Source organism: Carassius gibelio, chromosome A2 (genome assembly GCF_023724105.1).
Source record: "Carassius gibelio isolate Cgi1373 ecotype wild population from Czech Republic chromosome A2, carGib1.2-hapl.c, whole genome shotgun sequence".
Taxonomy (NCBI): domain Eukaryota; kingdom Metazoa; phylum Chordata; class Actinopteri; order Cypriniformes; family Cyprinidae; genus Carassius; species Carassius gibelio.
This window is the reverse complement of record NC_068372.1, coordinates 5,392,026-5,408,901: the sequence shown is the minus strand read 5'-3', so window position 1 is coordinate 5,408,901 and position 16,876 is coordinate 5,392,026. Positions and strand designations below refer to the sequence as shown.

The following is a 16,876-nucleotide window of genomic DNA, read 5'->3' as shown; positions in this document are numbered from 1 at the left end:
GCTGGATACACAATTCACAAGATCTCACAGCTGGAGTCGACTAAGTTTGCAACGTTTGTGAAATTAAATGTTCATTAGTCATTCAAAGATTTGTTTTAATTCTATAAATGCGTATTTTCATATTGCTAATGACAAACAAGAAAGTATTATGTTTGCCTTTCTGTTACTAATAATATAAAAGCAATCGTTAGAATACTTTCTGTATACATTAAATCCTTTGTTAAACTTTTCTATCTGATTATTAGACAGACTTCTATTCATATTAGACAGAACTCTTAACAACGACAGTAAACAAGAGAGAGATTGTGAGCACAAAATAAAAGTCACTCCTCAAACACATCGGCCAAGCAGAAAAACATATCGGCCGATGCCCATATTTGAATAATGGCAAATATCGGCCGATATATCGGTTGACCACTAGCGCTTATGCCAGTGTTGTAGTCGAGACCAGCTCATTCGAGTCCGAGTCCAGATCGAGTCCAGAGAGGGTCGAGTCCGAGTAAAGACCAAGTTCAGAGAGATTGGGTCTGAGACAAGACCTAAAGAAATCTTCAAGAGTATGTCAAATGTTTGGTGTAAACAATAAAGGTTAAAAGGGCCACATAGTATGTGGTGTAAAGGTAATTTTATTAGTATTATGAAGTGTTACTCGTCAATATTAAGTGCTCATTTTCACATAACACCGTTGTACCACTATACACATCCATATAACCTTTCTAGTACACATAATATTACTGTACGACTGACTCTATATTGTAATTCTACATAACACTTCTAGTACAAGTAACATTACTGTACCACTATACCTGTAAATGTTCAACTGTAACAGCTTTTACATAACTTTTAACCTTGAAGTTTAACTAATGACTGCTAATATCTTTACAATGTCTTGGATTATGTGCACTTTAGATGTTGTGAAGATTACAGATGGGCATAATTACTTTTCAAAAAAATAAGTGAGGAGACCATCCTGCTACCCAACCAAGCACGATGTTGTCTCATGATCAATCCACCCCGACTAAAAACTCTCTACTGGTGCAGAGGAAGCGGGGACTGACAACAGTTACCATTTTATCACTTTCTGTAACAGCAACGGATAATCTAATGCTAATTTCACTGGATGGTGCGTTTTAATGCAGGGTAAAATACACACTAGTCAAAGTTTTTTTTAGCTACGGAGGGCATACACACAAGAGTCGAATGAAATCAAATGCCATATAAGTTCAATGCATTCTGTCAGACATTTTTTTGGGGGGGGGAGATGTTTAGTGTTGAGACAGTCAGTCTGTCAGTCTGTATCTGTATTCATTATATAATTTAATTAAACAATATTTTTTTTTTTTCTGTGACCATTTTGTCCTACTTTGTAAAAATAACACAGTTGAGAGAAATAATGTAGCAATGTGGCTTTCTGGAAGGCGGGATCACTACAGGCGGATGGCAGGAGGGTAAATTTAAGGCTGGTGACATACTGGCTGCGTGGCGTCTCTGCTGCGAGCTAGAAGCGTGGTGGCTGCTTTGCGTTTTCTGTGTCTTTACACACCAGAAGCGTGCCTGCATGCGGCGCTTGGCGCGCTGCTGCGGCTGTAGGTGACATAGAGGGAGGCCGCCAAAAAACCAGGCTCCTGTCTTCATGACAACATTATCAAGTTTTTTTTTTTTTTTTTTACACATATCTACTGATAGGACACCGTCAACAGTATTGACGGCAAAATAGAGTATGTTTGACAGGTGCAATTTTTTTTTACAATCGATCATTAGTAATTTATTTTTTAAATTACATTTATATCTGAATTTATGTCAACCTATAGACTTTCAAATATCCAAATGTCATGAATTAATATGTATTTGTGTACAAAATGACATATAAACATATTTTCCTAGTATATTTTGCCTGGAAACGCTTCCAACATGCACGCGTGTCGCGTGAAAAATAGGCGTCGGTTCTATTTCTAGCATGCACGGGTTTTCCACGCGTCTCACGCAGACAGTCTGCAAGATCTAACCTGTTAACATGGGAGCCGAATTAAAAACAGACACGCCACGCAGTGTGTTGCTGGCCTAACGTCTCACGTCAAAAGAAAATCACCAGTCATTGGACGTGTCAATCATACATCAATTTAAATAAACATTAACATACAGTAATAATCATGAAATATTTTGATTGGGACTCGAGAGGACTCGGGCATTAAGTCCGATTCAGAGTCAATACCGAGTCAAAATGCACACGAGTCCATGACAAGACCGAGACCATTAAAATACGGTCTCGAGACCGAGTCCAAGACCGAGTCCGAGTCTCGAGTACTCAACACTGGCTTATGCAGTTCATTAAAAGATAAGATGGTTTCACTCCATTGAGATTCTGTTTAGGAATGTCATAAAATAACAAAATCAATGAGTTAAATGTAAAAAAAAATACATTTCTCACACACATACATATATATACAAAATCAACAACCACTTTCTGGTTTGATTATGGATTACTAACTAATATTTAAAAGCTGAACACTTTCATCTAATAATTTTTTATGCATATGGCCAATTAGTCTCTTTTGCATTTATGCAATATACAGCAGCAAAACCAAAGAAAGGAAGTCCAAAGATCCCACGACATTCTTGTAAACATTATGTCATTGTAATTAAAGGACTGGGATTATGTTCATTGTAAATGAGCATACACACCCTATTTATGAATGACGGTCATTCATTATCAAATCTAAGGTTTATGATCCAGAGGAGAGTTTTCAGGAAGGTCTATTTGACATGTTAATTACTTCTAATTTACTCATACATTTATGCAAGCTTCTTGAATAAGGCCCAGTCTTTCTAGAGCAGCTTTACAGCAGAATTTGAAGTTTGCGTCACTGATTCTGTTATTTTCCTGTTTATCGCTGAGAAGCTGTCTAAAACAATATGCTTTTGCTTTATAAATAAGGGTGACCTGATTTGCACATAAATGTAGAAAATCCAGAAAACACACAACTCTCATTGAGCCAAATGCATTTCAAGCTCACATCCAGTCAACAGGAAGTAAGACATTTAATATTTGTTAAAAAGTGCATGTGCTGAACTTCCTAGCGAAGAGTATTTAAAAAAAATCAAAAAACCTCCTCCTCTTAGTCACCAAACCTCAGGAAAAAAAAAACAATGATGATGCTTAAATGTGAATGGATGGTCAGTTGGTCTGTGAAAGTATTTACAGCAATCTGTGAAGTGAAGTGAAGTGAAGTGTCTCGAGGGCAAGAGAAACCAGAATGACCTCTGAAAAGGGCCGGTCTATGAGAAACAGAAGTGGGATCTCCATCAATGAACTCTGTTCCATCAGTGACAAAAACGTGAAGCTTACATTAAAGATTCAGCATTAGCGTTAGGTGAGGATTTTTTTTTTTTTTAACTATTATGTGTGTTGGAAGCATTATTTATCTGAAGTACTGGGTTATTATTGATATTAATCTGATCATTAAATGAGGTGTATGGCGGTGTTGATGTATGTGCTTGCTTGTGTTTAAAGAGAAGAGAAATTTTGCCTGAAGAACCACTGTGCTAGCTTACACTAAACTAGAAGTACTATAAATATTTCTCAGCTCCTCTATGATAAAATGCATGTGATGCTCCTCATTTGTAAATACTTTGGATGAAAGCATCTAATAAATGACTGAATAGACCTGCATCCTCAAATCAAATCAAACCCCATTTAAGTGGAACTCTTTTCACCCTCTTTCAGGTACATCTTTAAAAACATTTTCATGCTGTAACAAAATTATCTGCCCCAAACCAATATGATGTGTTCTCTGCAACAAGAAAAGTAAACCTATTCAAATTTTGATTTAATTATATTATTACATTACAAACTTTAATTTGTAAGGCAAGAATTCCATGTTCATATTAACCACAAACAATGCAGTGTTACTTCAATTCAGCGCTTAAGGCACAGCAAAAATAGACTCGTGTGGAAACGATCTCTGCATTGGTGCAGACTCCTGGACGACCTGCAGATCAATCATCCCAACATGATTATCGGCCGATTGTGATCAGAAGCCGATCAATCGGAGCACCCCTAATTACTTGTATCTGATTTTGAAGAATATTACTGAATATAACAAAAAAGTAACCAGCAATATTAACTTCTCCATTGTTGTAGGATGGTTGGTCAGTATTTGTCCTTATCAAAATAAAGACATGGTACATGATCTTGTGAAATATTATTATGGTAGTGGATCAAATTCAGTGTTATCAGTTTCGCAAAAATAACGGAATGTTTTACTATCCAACCAGTCTTAAAGTGACAATTTTTCCAAATTTAGATTTATACATCATCAAAAAAAGGTGAATAAATAAGCTTTCCATTGATATATGGTTTGTTAGGATCAGATATTTGACAGAGACACATTTATTCGAAAAACTGAAATCTGAGGGAGCAAAATAATTAAAATACTAAGACTATCACCTTTGAAGTTGTCCAAATTAATTCTTAGCAATGCATATTACCAATCAAAAATTAAGTTTTGATATATTTATGGTAAGAAATGTACAAAATATCTTCATGGAACACGATCTTTACTTAATATCCTAATGATTTTTTGGCATAAAAGAAAAATCAACAAATTAGTCCCTTACAATGTTTTTTTGGCAATTGCTACAAATATACACCAGAGACTGCTTTTGTGGTCCAGGGTCACAACTTTTAATTTGAGCATTGCATTTTTAGAATGCTATTTCCTGCACAAAAAACTGCAAGAGACGTGAGCACAATGATCAAACGCTTCCATCAAGCACATGTTTCCACAGAGTAAACAACAGAAAAGCAATGCAGTGGAAAGAAAACCTGAAAAGAACTACTACTGTACGTTTGATATATGAAGCTTCATATTTCATGCATCTTCTCTGCAAAGATATTTAACAAGTGACTTAGTTTTTCATTTACACCACGTTGACAACATAATGTGTGGTGCACTTAAAACATAACTTTCTTTAACTAGATGCAGATGGAAGGGCGATAAAATAACAATAATTATCGCAATTTGATTTTCCTTAACAAATTGATAACAATAGTATGATATAATGTTTATGCAACAAAAGCAGAATGAAACAGTGCTACTCAATTGAAGCGTGCCACATGGATGTTTATCCTCTCGACTCACTACTCACTGATGAGCCTCGTCATGCAACACTAAACAGCGCTGAGAGATCCAGAGAGAAGCGCTTGAGTTCAGAGAATAACACAAATAAAGACTAAAAAGCCTGCAATCTGTGCTGAAGATATGCGCCAGTCAGGAACACAAACCTGACTCATGATTTGAAACAATAATACTCAGAACATGAAGAAGCGAAGAAGAACAGGTTTTATGCATGACATAATCGCTGTGGTGTGAAATGCAGCTGGAGGGCAGGAAGTGATTCTTCTGTATAGAAATCGCTAGCAGAAACTCAGAATGCCGTTTTGTGTTGTTTATGAATACTCAAAAGAAACCACAAGTTAATTTTATTGTGTATGAAATTTTTATCGTTCAAGGGGGTGAAAAGACAAGAAATTGAATGAAAAACGGAGGTGAAAATGGTTTATTTAAGATATAATAATATATTAATAAAGAAAAGCATAGTAAGATAGAGTGCTGCCAACTATCACACATTCAGCATGAGATGCCAAACACCACACATAGACACAATGTAAATAAGATATTATGTGTGTATTTTAGAAAGCTTCATTGATTATAACGGAACACTGCGAGATTGTGATAAATTTAGGTCCGTGAAAGCTTTTAGTGATTATATGGAAGCGTTATTTGTTCGCTTTCTAAGCTATAAATCAATTCAGAATTCGAATAAAAGTTTGTTTTATGTGCTGCTAACAGGACTAACAGACACAAACCCTGTACATGAAGCACAGTTTCAGGAGTGACATATATCCTGCATTTAGTGGTTGACCGATATATCGGCCAATATTTGGCTTTTTTCAAATATCGGCATAACCCGATAAGTTTTTCTGTTTGGCCCATGTGTTTGACTTTTGTGACTTTTATTTTGACGGCGCTGAGAGTGGCAGCGCTTGAGCGCACACAGTTCTCACGTTCTCTCTCTCGTTCGTCATCATCGTTAACAGTTTTGTCTAATACAGATTGTAGTCTGTCTTTTAATGAGATGGTTCCTTCCTGTTTAATTATATATTTGTTAAATAAATACTTTGTGATCTAAAGTAAATGTTTATTTTACTAATTTATTTTATAACGCAGGGTCAAATGATTTAAAATTTCTTAAAAATGTATAAAATAAAATAAAAATGATATCGGCTATCGGCCCCCCTGCTTTCCAAGATATTGGCATCAGCTGTCAAAAAAACGATATCGGTCGACCACTACCTGCATCCTTCATATTAAAGCAGGATTCACTTTCAAAATAGCTGGTTTACAATCAGGGTTAGTTGCTTAGTCTATATCCACCACCTCGATGGCAGCCAAGTATTTCAGTTTCGTTGAAAAATCGTGTAATAGTGTCTAAACTAAGACAGTACAGACTTTCCACAATCTCATCCATTCTGCTTTTTACTTCCTGCTCTCCGTCTGAAATTTCACGTCATCAGAATCGCATGACTGTAAACAAGCTATTCAAAAATGTGAAGTGCTTGTCATGTTCTGACCATAAAGGAGTAGTTCTAGACCACAATTAACAGTCTAGTTTCTACAACATTCACTTAGGTGAAAAAATCTGCCTTTAAACTGGAAAGAAATTAAATTAATCAATATCGAGCTATCTGTATTGTATATGTATTGTGTGTTGTACAGTACTGTGAAGTAACATTACCAAACAATGAACAGCTGTGTTTTTATAAACTAAGATAAACAAAGATTAATAAATGTAGTAAAAGTATTGCTCGTGGTAAGTTCATGTTAGTTTATATGTTAACAATTCAAATCATATCCTAAAGTTACAAACAAATAATTTACTCTAATTTAAATAATACTCTGATGTTTAAATCATTTAAAATGAGAATGTAAGTGTGCTCACGCCATTTTTGTTTGTAAGAAATTTTTTTTTTAGATTTCATATCGCAATGTATATCGCAGAAAAATAAAATATCGCAATGTCCTTTTTTCCCAATATCATGCAGCCCTACTTTAGAGTGCTGTTTATGACTATTAAGTAAGATACTGTAAGTGCTACATTATGGGATGTTCACACAGGATGCTAAATGCAATGGAAGAGAAACTGGCAGTTTCATACTGACAAGAAGCACTCAAAAGAAACTGTAAAAACCTAATTTGAAAGAGCATGAAAAAATATTTTGATACAATCTTCTCTTAAGAATAGAAAGAAACAATTTCGCACCTGAACCACTTCATCATCTCAAATAGATTCCATGCATTAGCTGAGCTTCGCTGCACACGTGCTGGAGACAGCATCACAGCGGAGACTCAAACATGCATTCTTACTCAATCTTGCATCCTTTTAATCTGTACTCAATCAACGTCATCGACATCCACAGAGGATCAATTCTAATCCAATTCTTGAAATCAAGAAACAGCTTCACTCACCTACTAAAGCAAGAACCAACAAAACCACAGAAGGGAGTTTCTCTAGTAATAACATGACATAAAGCGCGAGAAAGCCCGGAAGTCTTTGTTCAGTTAACACAACCTCAGGGTGAGGAAACAAATCTGCTAGTGGGAGGTGTGAAGGAAGTGCCACCCTTTCTCATTTCAATCAATTTCAAAATACAAACAGTTTTAGATTAGTATTACGACCTAATTTCCAACTGGATATTACAGTACGAAGTGGAGTTTTTATATGAATCATGAATTAAAACAGAATGACCATGTAAGTATTTTCAAGAAGTGACATATGGGACAAAAACACCATTAATCCAGATCTGCTGTGTAGGAGAAAGACTTACTGAGCTACAAAAGATTGTCTAGTCGCCCCATTCTCTGAAAAAGGAGCCTGTTGCATCAACATATAGCCATTATTTCATGACTGTGTCTTTAATTGTCATCATTTACACTAGGGATGTAGTAATTGTATTACGTCAAATATAAAGTATTTCAACATGTTTGCAAACATTACATGACCTTATGATATCACTAGTGCACACAAGTCCTCAACATTAACAAAAAGACAGGTGCGTTTATTCACACCGTCACTCTTCTAGTCCACGTCAGTAGTCAAAAAACAATGAATCAACTTTGCTCAAGTTCTGCTATACTTAATTCACCACCCTTTTTTTTTTTTTTTTTACTGCAAATCTGTACCTCAAACCACAAGAATATGCATGGGCCATAAAGCACTGCACTGTTGCACACATACTCTCAGGGGCCCCTGTGGGTCCAAAACAAGAGGTTTTTTGATTAGCACTAGCAGGGCATTTTAATAAGAGGTGGGTGGGGCGGCCGCAGGAGGGGGGGTGAGCAAAGGACTTCATTCACTGATCAGCGACAGCTTCTGAAGAGCAAAACAACACTCTCGTGTTCAGAGATCATTACTATTCATCCTCAACCTAAACACGTCACAGCATGCCTACACAGTTTTCAGGTCACATGACCGGCACGGGTCAAAACAAACATAAAACTGTGGCACAGGCCTGTCTATCTGTTTCTAGTCAAAAATACAGACCATCTCTCAAAAGGAGACAAACAAAGATATGTGAACAAACTGACGGTGGCCATTGACTTCCATAGTATGGAATAAAAACTAAGGAAGTCAATGGCTACTGTCTGTCATTTTGGTTACCAGCATCCTTCAAAATATCTTCTTTGGTGTTTTCTATTGTTCTAATTGTTCACATGTAAGTGAGTGCATGGCGTTCATAATTCGGGCACGTTTGTTCGCCTGTATATAGTATGCATCATCAATTAAGCATATAATGAATTTGGTCTTTTAATACCATTATCTCAGTAAAAAAATGTAAAAATGATAGTCAAGATTATCTGTTTTTAATGTACTTCTACAGACTAAAAAATTGATTTTAAAATTTGAAAATTGATTTTAAACGTATTTATATTTCAAATAAAACTCATGTCCAAAACAATCTGTTAACTGTCCAATGAGTAGCCTATTAGTGTTGGGCGATATGGTAATTTTTCAGATCGTCATATCATCAGCCCGTGAGATCGACGATACCCGATATATTCGTGCTTGTGTGGAGCAAGAGAGAGACTCCTTGTTCTTGTCATAGCAGAACTACTTGGTGTTTTAAACCTCGCAGGTGTGCGAGAGAGAGCCTACGGAATCACCAATAATCTAAAAAATATACTTTCAAACATACTGATAAACTAACGTTAAATATAAAAATACTGTATTTAAAACAGCTAGTTCATATATAGTCGGATGCAACTATCATATCGCTAGCCTGTGACTAATTTGCCGCATCTGGACATAAACGAACACGTTAAATATAAAGTATTCAAAACAGGTAAGTTCATATATTTGGAGTAAAGTTCAACTGAACTGATGCATTAAGCCCATGTAATATCTTCTGCAAGAGCGATCCAGACGCGCACACGGACAGCGCCTTTACCGATCAGAGCGCACGCTGAAACGGAGTTAACCCGCTATCTCCAAGATCAACCAATTGACTCTACGGCAGATCCACTAGCATGGTGGCGAGACAATATTAAACAAAATGAAACACGCTATAAGTTGATTGAGAAAATAATATTTGGTTGGTCTACCACTGAAATGATGAGTCAAAATGGTGAAATTGTCAACCTTTAAACCCATACAGTTGATCTGTAACAGTTGATAAACTCGCCAGCAGAAAAACATGCTTTCCTTTAGAATATCAAAAAGATGTTTAACGAATAAGATAAAACCTATCAACTGAAACCAATAGTTGTTTTACATTTTTTTCCAAATGTGAAATGTACCCTGAATTATAGAACGATTCACATTGGTTTAATTCTTTGAAAAAGGTTTAAATTCACCAACATCTGAAAATACATTTTCAAAAGTAGTTTCAGTGCCACGAAATCAGAATTAGGTCAGTTTGCGGTGAGAAATGTTGTTGAAAATATAATTTCTGACACATTCCTCCAGGAATGTAAAGTCAGAGGAAAATATAACTTAAGCTGGAAACACTGATGCCTTTCGCTCAGAGCAGAAGAGGCCAGCCTCGGGGGAAGAGCAGGCCAGAGGTGAAAGCTTCAGATGAATACAAAAATAAAATAAAATAAAGAAACCCACTCTTTCGATTGGCTTTTTGTGAAAGTAAACACAATGCTTAGGCCTCTACAAATGCATGCAATTTTATTTATAACTTGTCAGTCATTTTAAAGATATCTTTTTATAAAGCCATCGATCCTGCATTACCATAGTTAACTCAAAATGAAAATTCTGTCATCATTTACTCAACCGTAAGCTGATCCAAACCTGTAAGGGTGTCTTTCTTCTGTTGGACACAAAAGGAGATATTCTGAAGAATGCTGGTAACCAAACAGTTGCTGGTAGCCATTGAATTCCATAGCATTTTATCCATCCCTTTAATAAATAACTTTTTTTAATTGTGTATTTTTATTGATGCACTCAAATTTTTACCACAACTGTTCTGGAGGGCTGAAATCCGTGACATTTAATTAGCAATGGCTTAGCTAAATTGTCTTGTGTGGAAGCTAGTGTTGGATTAACAATATCAATTTCTCATTTTTAATCTTAATTCTTAAGTCTCAAGATCAGTCTTGCCGTATATGCAGTTTTCAGTTGATGCTTAAGCTTCATTATGTATTATTTGTAGTGCAACTGAGAGCCAATAATCACAATGAGCTTTGAGCTTTTAAATTGTCCACTTTATTATGAAATACAAACAATAAATGTGTTTTACCCTCTTTAATGAGGCGTGACAGATTGCTATAGCCACATCAGTTCAAGTGGGACGTGAACGGATCTCTTCATCTTTACTACTAGTTACATCAAATCAGTGTTGGGCGGTAGCGTCGCTATCAAATAGCTTTTCAGTAGAGAAGCTCTTTTTTTTTACCAAGTAGTGCGGTAGCTTCCAGACAAGCTACATTTTCGCAAGCATTTCTGAAGCTCAAACTCAAATCGGGAAATACAACTGCTAAGTTCGCTGATCCTGGATCAGTAGTGACGCGACGGCGCTACTTCATCTTGTTCGTGTTTACGGTGGATAGCAACCAACCATCTTTATGATGCATTATCGCCACCTTCTGCTCCGGATGGTACCACTCCTTGGCCAGTCACGCAAAAAATTATTTGATGAAATGATGGCAAAGGATGAGGTCAGAGAACAGTTAATCCCGAGGAGTGAGACGCCTTGCCATACCTCGACAAGTACATGACACTGACCGAGATAACAGAGAAAACATGTTTTCAGATGCTGCTTTTAAAAATTATCAGGGTCCCCCTTACGAAAGGAAAATATATTTACCAATATATTTCTTAAAATATATTGTAATATATTATTTTCCTTTTTATTTCTAATATTTTATATATTTGAATACATTTAATAATATATTGATGACACATATTATATAATATATGGCAAAATATACGAATGATTGCCGCTTTCAATACATTGCAATATATTGGAAAAAATAAATATATATATAAGAATATATGCCTAATATATTACATGATATTTTCCAATATACTGCAATATATTTTTGTTTCATAAGGGCCAGCCTGGCCATTTTTTTGTACTGTTTGGAGGTATTGCATTTAGTTCTGCAAAGTCCTACAGTATATTAAGCATTCCCATGCAACAGGTGCATACACTTACTTGTGCGCACATTGTTAATTACATGTATTTAGATTGTTTTTGTTGCCAAATTGATAAGGAACACAAAAAACTATTAAACTAAACAATTACACCTGCCTATCTGTTTGACTGACAGTTTTGAGCACTGAGATAGCATTGACTTGTAATAAAACGTGTTCAACATAAAAATTTAATTTTAAAAGTAGCTTAGATTTGGCAAGCTACTGTTGATGTAGCTTAGCTTGCTACATTTCCCAGGGGGGTAGCTTCAGTGTAGTGAAGCTTCATTTACTGTAGAGTAACTGGTAGCTTAGCTCACTACATTTTCCAAGTAGCTTGCCCAACACTGCATCAAATAAACATCAGAAAGTGTGCTGAAAGAAACTTACTGAAATATCTTATGTCTTGTGTAATTGCTCAATCAGTGTTGAAAGACATCAATGAAACCAGATGTCATGCAACTTATATTTACCTCAGGAAAGCCACTCAATGTTATTCGGGTAAATATTCCTTTAAAAATAATATTTTTATAATTTTATTAGTAGTAGTAGTACTACTATCATTACATTCATTAATTCCTGTCACAGTTTCTTCAAGTTAAACCGTACTTTTATTTTGACGGGTTGCTGTGAAGACCTTTAAGTTTCCATTTTTACTATTTTTGAAGTTTTTAAGTTTCTAGTGTGTGTAAATGATGATATATTTTCTTAAAATAAAAAAAACAAAGTGCTTATGAAGTGCAGTTTTAGAGATTATGTTCGTGTATTCGTATATTGAGGCGTTAGAGGTTGAAAACACTGTAAGCGTCACATGTGCTTCAGTATGTGTGTGCAGTAAACAAACCCGTACATCTGAGCCACTCATTCACACAGACACATGCCGAACATGCAGGATTCTTATTTAAATAGTGTTTTTGAAGCCTAATATTCACAGGCAGTAGTCCATATCGCGTTTTGATTTAAGTTTATTGACCTATTTATGATTTATTCATCCAAAATTTGGCGTTATACACCGAAAATACCATTTTTATGACTGGATTCTGTGATTCTGTTCTTCTAAATGTCCATAAACTCAATACTTAGAGATAAGCACTTGGATAAATATATGCAACTATATTGCATATTTATTCGCTTTTTCCTTTACCAGTTCTTTATTTAATGTAGGTCTGAAAAACTGTCATGAAAAGGTTATCACAGCCAAAGACATTAAAGTATAAACATAATTCTGTTATTAAAATGTTTACATAAAAACAGCCTTGTGTGTAATTTATGAGTGTGTTGAACTCAGTTCTTTAAAAATGGAAGATAAAAACTTTTGAAGACTACATCACAACGGCATGATGAGCAACACTGATATTTTGCCTGGGAGCATTTCACTTTCATCAAAACTCTCCTGTAGATGAATTCATCGCCCTCCTTTTTTCAGTGAGTCTATCTGTCAGACTGATCTGAAGATTCAAACATTATTTGTTAACAAAATCAGTGTAGACACCAGGTTTCTCAGAACGCTTGCAGAATGGTTCCATGTGGCTAAACAAATTAAATTAAATAGTTTTTATAATATCCTGATCACATGGTTTCAATATTTGCTCAGGATTTGGTGGTTATTCCACACATTGTCTCTCTCATGCGGTGCACATAAAGAGTCATGTGAAGTTTGAAGATCTCATGCCTTTTCTTTCTTGTTGCCTTGTATGAATGGTATGATGTGCATGTGAAATTATGTATCAATGTTTTAAGATCGAGACATTCTACAACATACTAAAAAAACAACAACAACTAACACTCCAAGTGGAAAGTAAATGTTTTTACAATTCAGTAAATTACATCCACGGAGGAAGCAACATTTGCAAAACTCAGCAGACATTAGTACATCTATTTTTTATTTTTTATTTCAAGTGATCCTGTTTTTGTATCTCTAACTTCTCTCAAAAAATGAAGTGGTTTTGATGTTCTTTAATGTGTCATGACAGACCGCTGTATCCACTTCAGATCAAGTGGCACGTGAACACATCACCTCTTCCTATTTACTACTAGTTATAGCACAAAAATAAACATGACTGGACTTCAGAAAGCATTCTGAAAGATACAGGGATTTCTCAGGGCTTTATTGCAGAAAGACGTCAATAAAACAATTATACCATGTGTCAAATATCACATTTAGGCAACCACACAAAATCAATTCAATGATCTTGTTGGCTTAAAAACATAATTCTAGAGAGGGGTCTCTTTTTTGAGTGTTTTTTTAAAACTGATTATTAAAATATTTTTTCATAATTCACAGCAAATGCAAAGACATGTCTAAATGTTTATGCAAACTATTGTCGTATGTCAACTATTGTGGTAATATGGCATATGTTATTCACTGTTTTCTTATGGCACAAGCTTGAGTAGGAACAGCTTAATGTAACAATTTATTTATTTCAAAATGTTTGGTTTTAATACGGTTATTGTTATGTTTTTACCACTGGTTTTATATGCAGTGAAGTGAAAATTATCATCTTGTGATACAGTACTGCATGATGCTACTGAAATAAAACTCAGAAAGATGTGATGGATTTTTTGTAAATCAAAACGGAGACTTTTGAAAGTTTATTAATAAGTTAATTAATAAATTATACATGAAAGCAGGTAAGTCCAGAAGATTTTTTCTCCCATAAAGAAAACACGGTTTAATGAAGACGGTGAAAAAAAAAAAAAAAAGACCAAATATGCCATAGAGAACGCAAAAGAATCTGACAAATATTTTTTCCCTCACTCACTTAGACATCTTTTAGTCGCCCAGAGTGAAGCCCTGCAGACTGGAACTATCTTTTTTATAGTGACATACACAAAACCAAAAAGGGTTATGAATGGTGATAGCCATATAGGCCTATAAATATATATATATATATATCCATACACACAAACTCTAAATCAAAGCATTACTGTAAATCCTGTGACCTGTACTTAATACTACTGATGCTGTCAAAGCCGGTGAGACTGAAGACTATATAAAAAGACTTTACAGGAAGTGTCACTGATGCCACAATTAATAACTCAGTGAGAACATTTTAATGCAAAGTGAGATATAACAGTATAACTGCTCAAAAAATAAATAACTAAAAAAATCAATGCACACAATCTGTGTGCCTGTGTATGCAACACTCAACTCAAAGAAGTCCAAAGAGCTGAAATGTATGAAAACACTGAAGAATTCATCAAATCATTTTAAAAATTGCACATTTTCACTTCAGTGCAAACTGCAAGTAAACACGAACACACAAACACACAGACACACACACAGTACAAATGCAAGTTCATTGAAAACCCTGAGCATGGATGGTGTGGCCTAGTGGTTAAATAAAGACCCCGCTGGTTACCAAATGGTTGTAGGTTCAACCCTGCAGTTAACTACCAAGACCAGTTCAAGAAACGTGTAATAAAACTGTAATGCATTTACTGCAAAAGTAAACTTAAAAAAAAAAAAAATTCATGGCAAAAATGCTATCACTAAAAAAAAAAAAGTCACCATTTCAAACAAATGCTTAGAAATCAGTAAGAAGCTAGACAAAGTATTCACGTATCAATCCAGCAACATTGTACTGGAGTGATTACAAGCTGGACAAAGTCATGAAGCATCAGTGCTATTCAGATCCACTGAACATACTGCACGCGCCTCGTGTTTAAATCAGTTTATAGTAGTTTGTGCAGACCTTAGTGAATACTATTTACAAAACACAATGATATCTGCTCAATAAAACACATGCACTCACCAGCAAACAGTCTGTGTTGATCTCTGATCTGGGATCCTTCAGCATGGCATCGATCTTCTCGAACCGAGCTGTCAAACTTTCTCCAGCAGACATGTTCAGAACTGATCAGACCGATTTGATTCGAGTTACGGGCTAAGATTAGCAAACTAACTCGCTAACTTCCTCTGACCTCTCTAAACAAGGAGCACTAGTTTGAACAAAGCAACGTTTTGTGCCTTACTGCCTTAATATCACTCTCGTTGGATCGTATACAACACCGAGAGATGACAAAAAGCCACATTTTCGAAACAAAACGACAACAGGACGAGGAGTGGGATTAGTCCATGACACCTTCAGCAGATTACACCGCGCTAAGCTAATTTAGCTTCGGGAGATATGAAGGGAATGGGCTCTTTTAAAACACACACACTGATCACATCCAGACGAAAATAAGTGATAAAAACAAATGCTGCAGAGTTAGCATGCGGCCACATGAAGTTCACTTTCTCCAGGCCTCTGTGTTTATAAAAGCTCGCCAGGCCGAGCGAGGCTGACAGCTGCAGGGTGAGAAAGTGGCGGAAAACAAACTTCGCCTTGAAAATTTCGATGAGTTAAAACAAGCTCCAGGTTAAAACGATCCTTTACAAATCCTCCGGTGATAAATCCCTCTGAGCCCGCATGCCGGCTTTCACTTTTCCAACAAGTGTGTAATCCACGATGCTCCGGGTATGAGGACGAATCAAGCCTTAGAGAGGTTACTATTCAAAATATATATACATAAAAAATACACTGGGTGCCCGATTTTCTCCCTCTGCCTGACCAAACATGTCCGCCTTCCTGTTGAAACACCCCGAGTCAACTTCGAAACCGCTCCAACAGCGCATGCGCAGAAACTCTCTCTCTCTCTCTCTCTCTCTCTCTCTCTTCTGTAGTATCTGCCGTAGAACACCAGCGCCAGCAGTTTAAAGACAGTACAGCTATTATTAAATAAATATACATTTACATTTAGTCATTTAGCAGACGCTAGTGTTAGAATGTAATTTAAATAAAAAACAAGTAAATAGAATAGAAAAAAATAGAGAAGGCTATGTTAAGAGTCCTTTTTTTAAATAAGAAAGAAACAAGTAGTTAGAATAGAAAGTGTTTGAGGGTCAACCACAAAATATATTTAAAAAGAAAAGTAGATAAAATGGAAATAGAAAAGAGTGTAGATTGTCGTCTTGCTTGGACTAATGAGTAATGGAATAATTCTACTTTTTTTTATTTACCAAGGTATAATAGGTTAATACATGTTTAAATTATATTAACTTTAGGTTACTCATGTAACCTTAGTTCGGTATATCACTATGGGAATCGCCTTGGGCGTGACCAATCCTGTAAGCACCAATTACACCACGTCTGTTGATTGACAGACCAATCATGACAGTGATGAGGGAGTC

At 35.7% G+C, this 16,876-nt stretch overlaps 1 protein-coding gene across 3 annotated transcripts in view; it reads right to left on the bottom strand.

Annotated features, from left to right (window-relative positions):
- Positions 1-16,354, bottom strand: part of LOC128024786 (rho-associated protein kinase 1) — a 54,609-nt gene extending 38,255 nt beyond the window's left edge. The window contains exon 1 of one of the 3 annotated variants that reach the window (XM_052610745.1): positions 15,459-16,354. In XM_052610745.1, the coding sequence (XP_052466705.1) occupies positions 15,459-15,551 (93 nt within the window). In that variant the 5' untranslated portion in view covers positions 15,552-16,354. The remainder of the gene's footprint in view (positions 1-15,458) is intronic. The other 2 variants (XM_052610746.1, XM_052610744.1) reach the window with 2 other exon arrangements.
- Between the last annotated feature and the right edge of the window lie 522 nt (positions 16,355-16,876).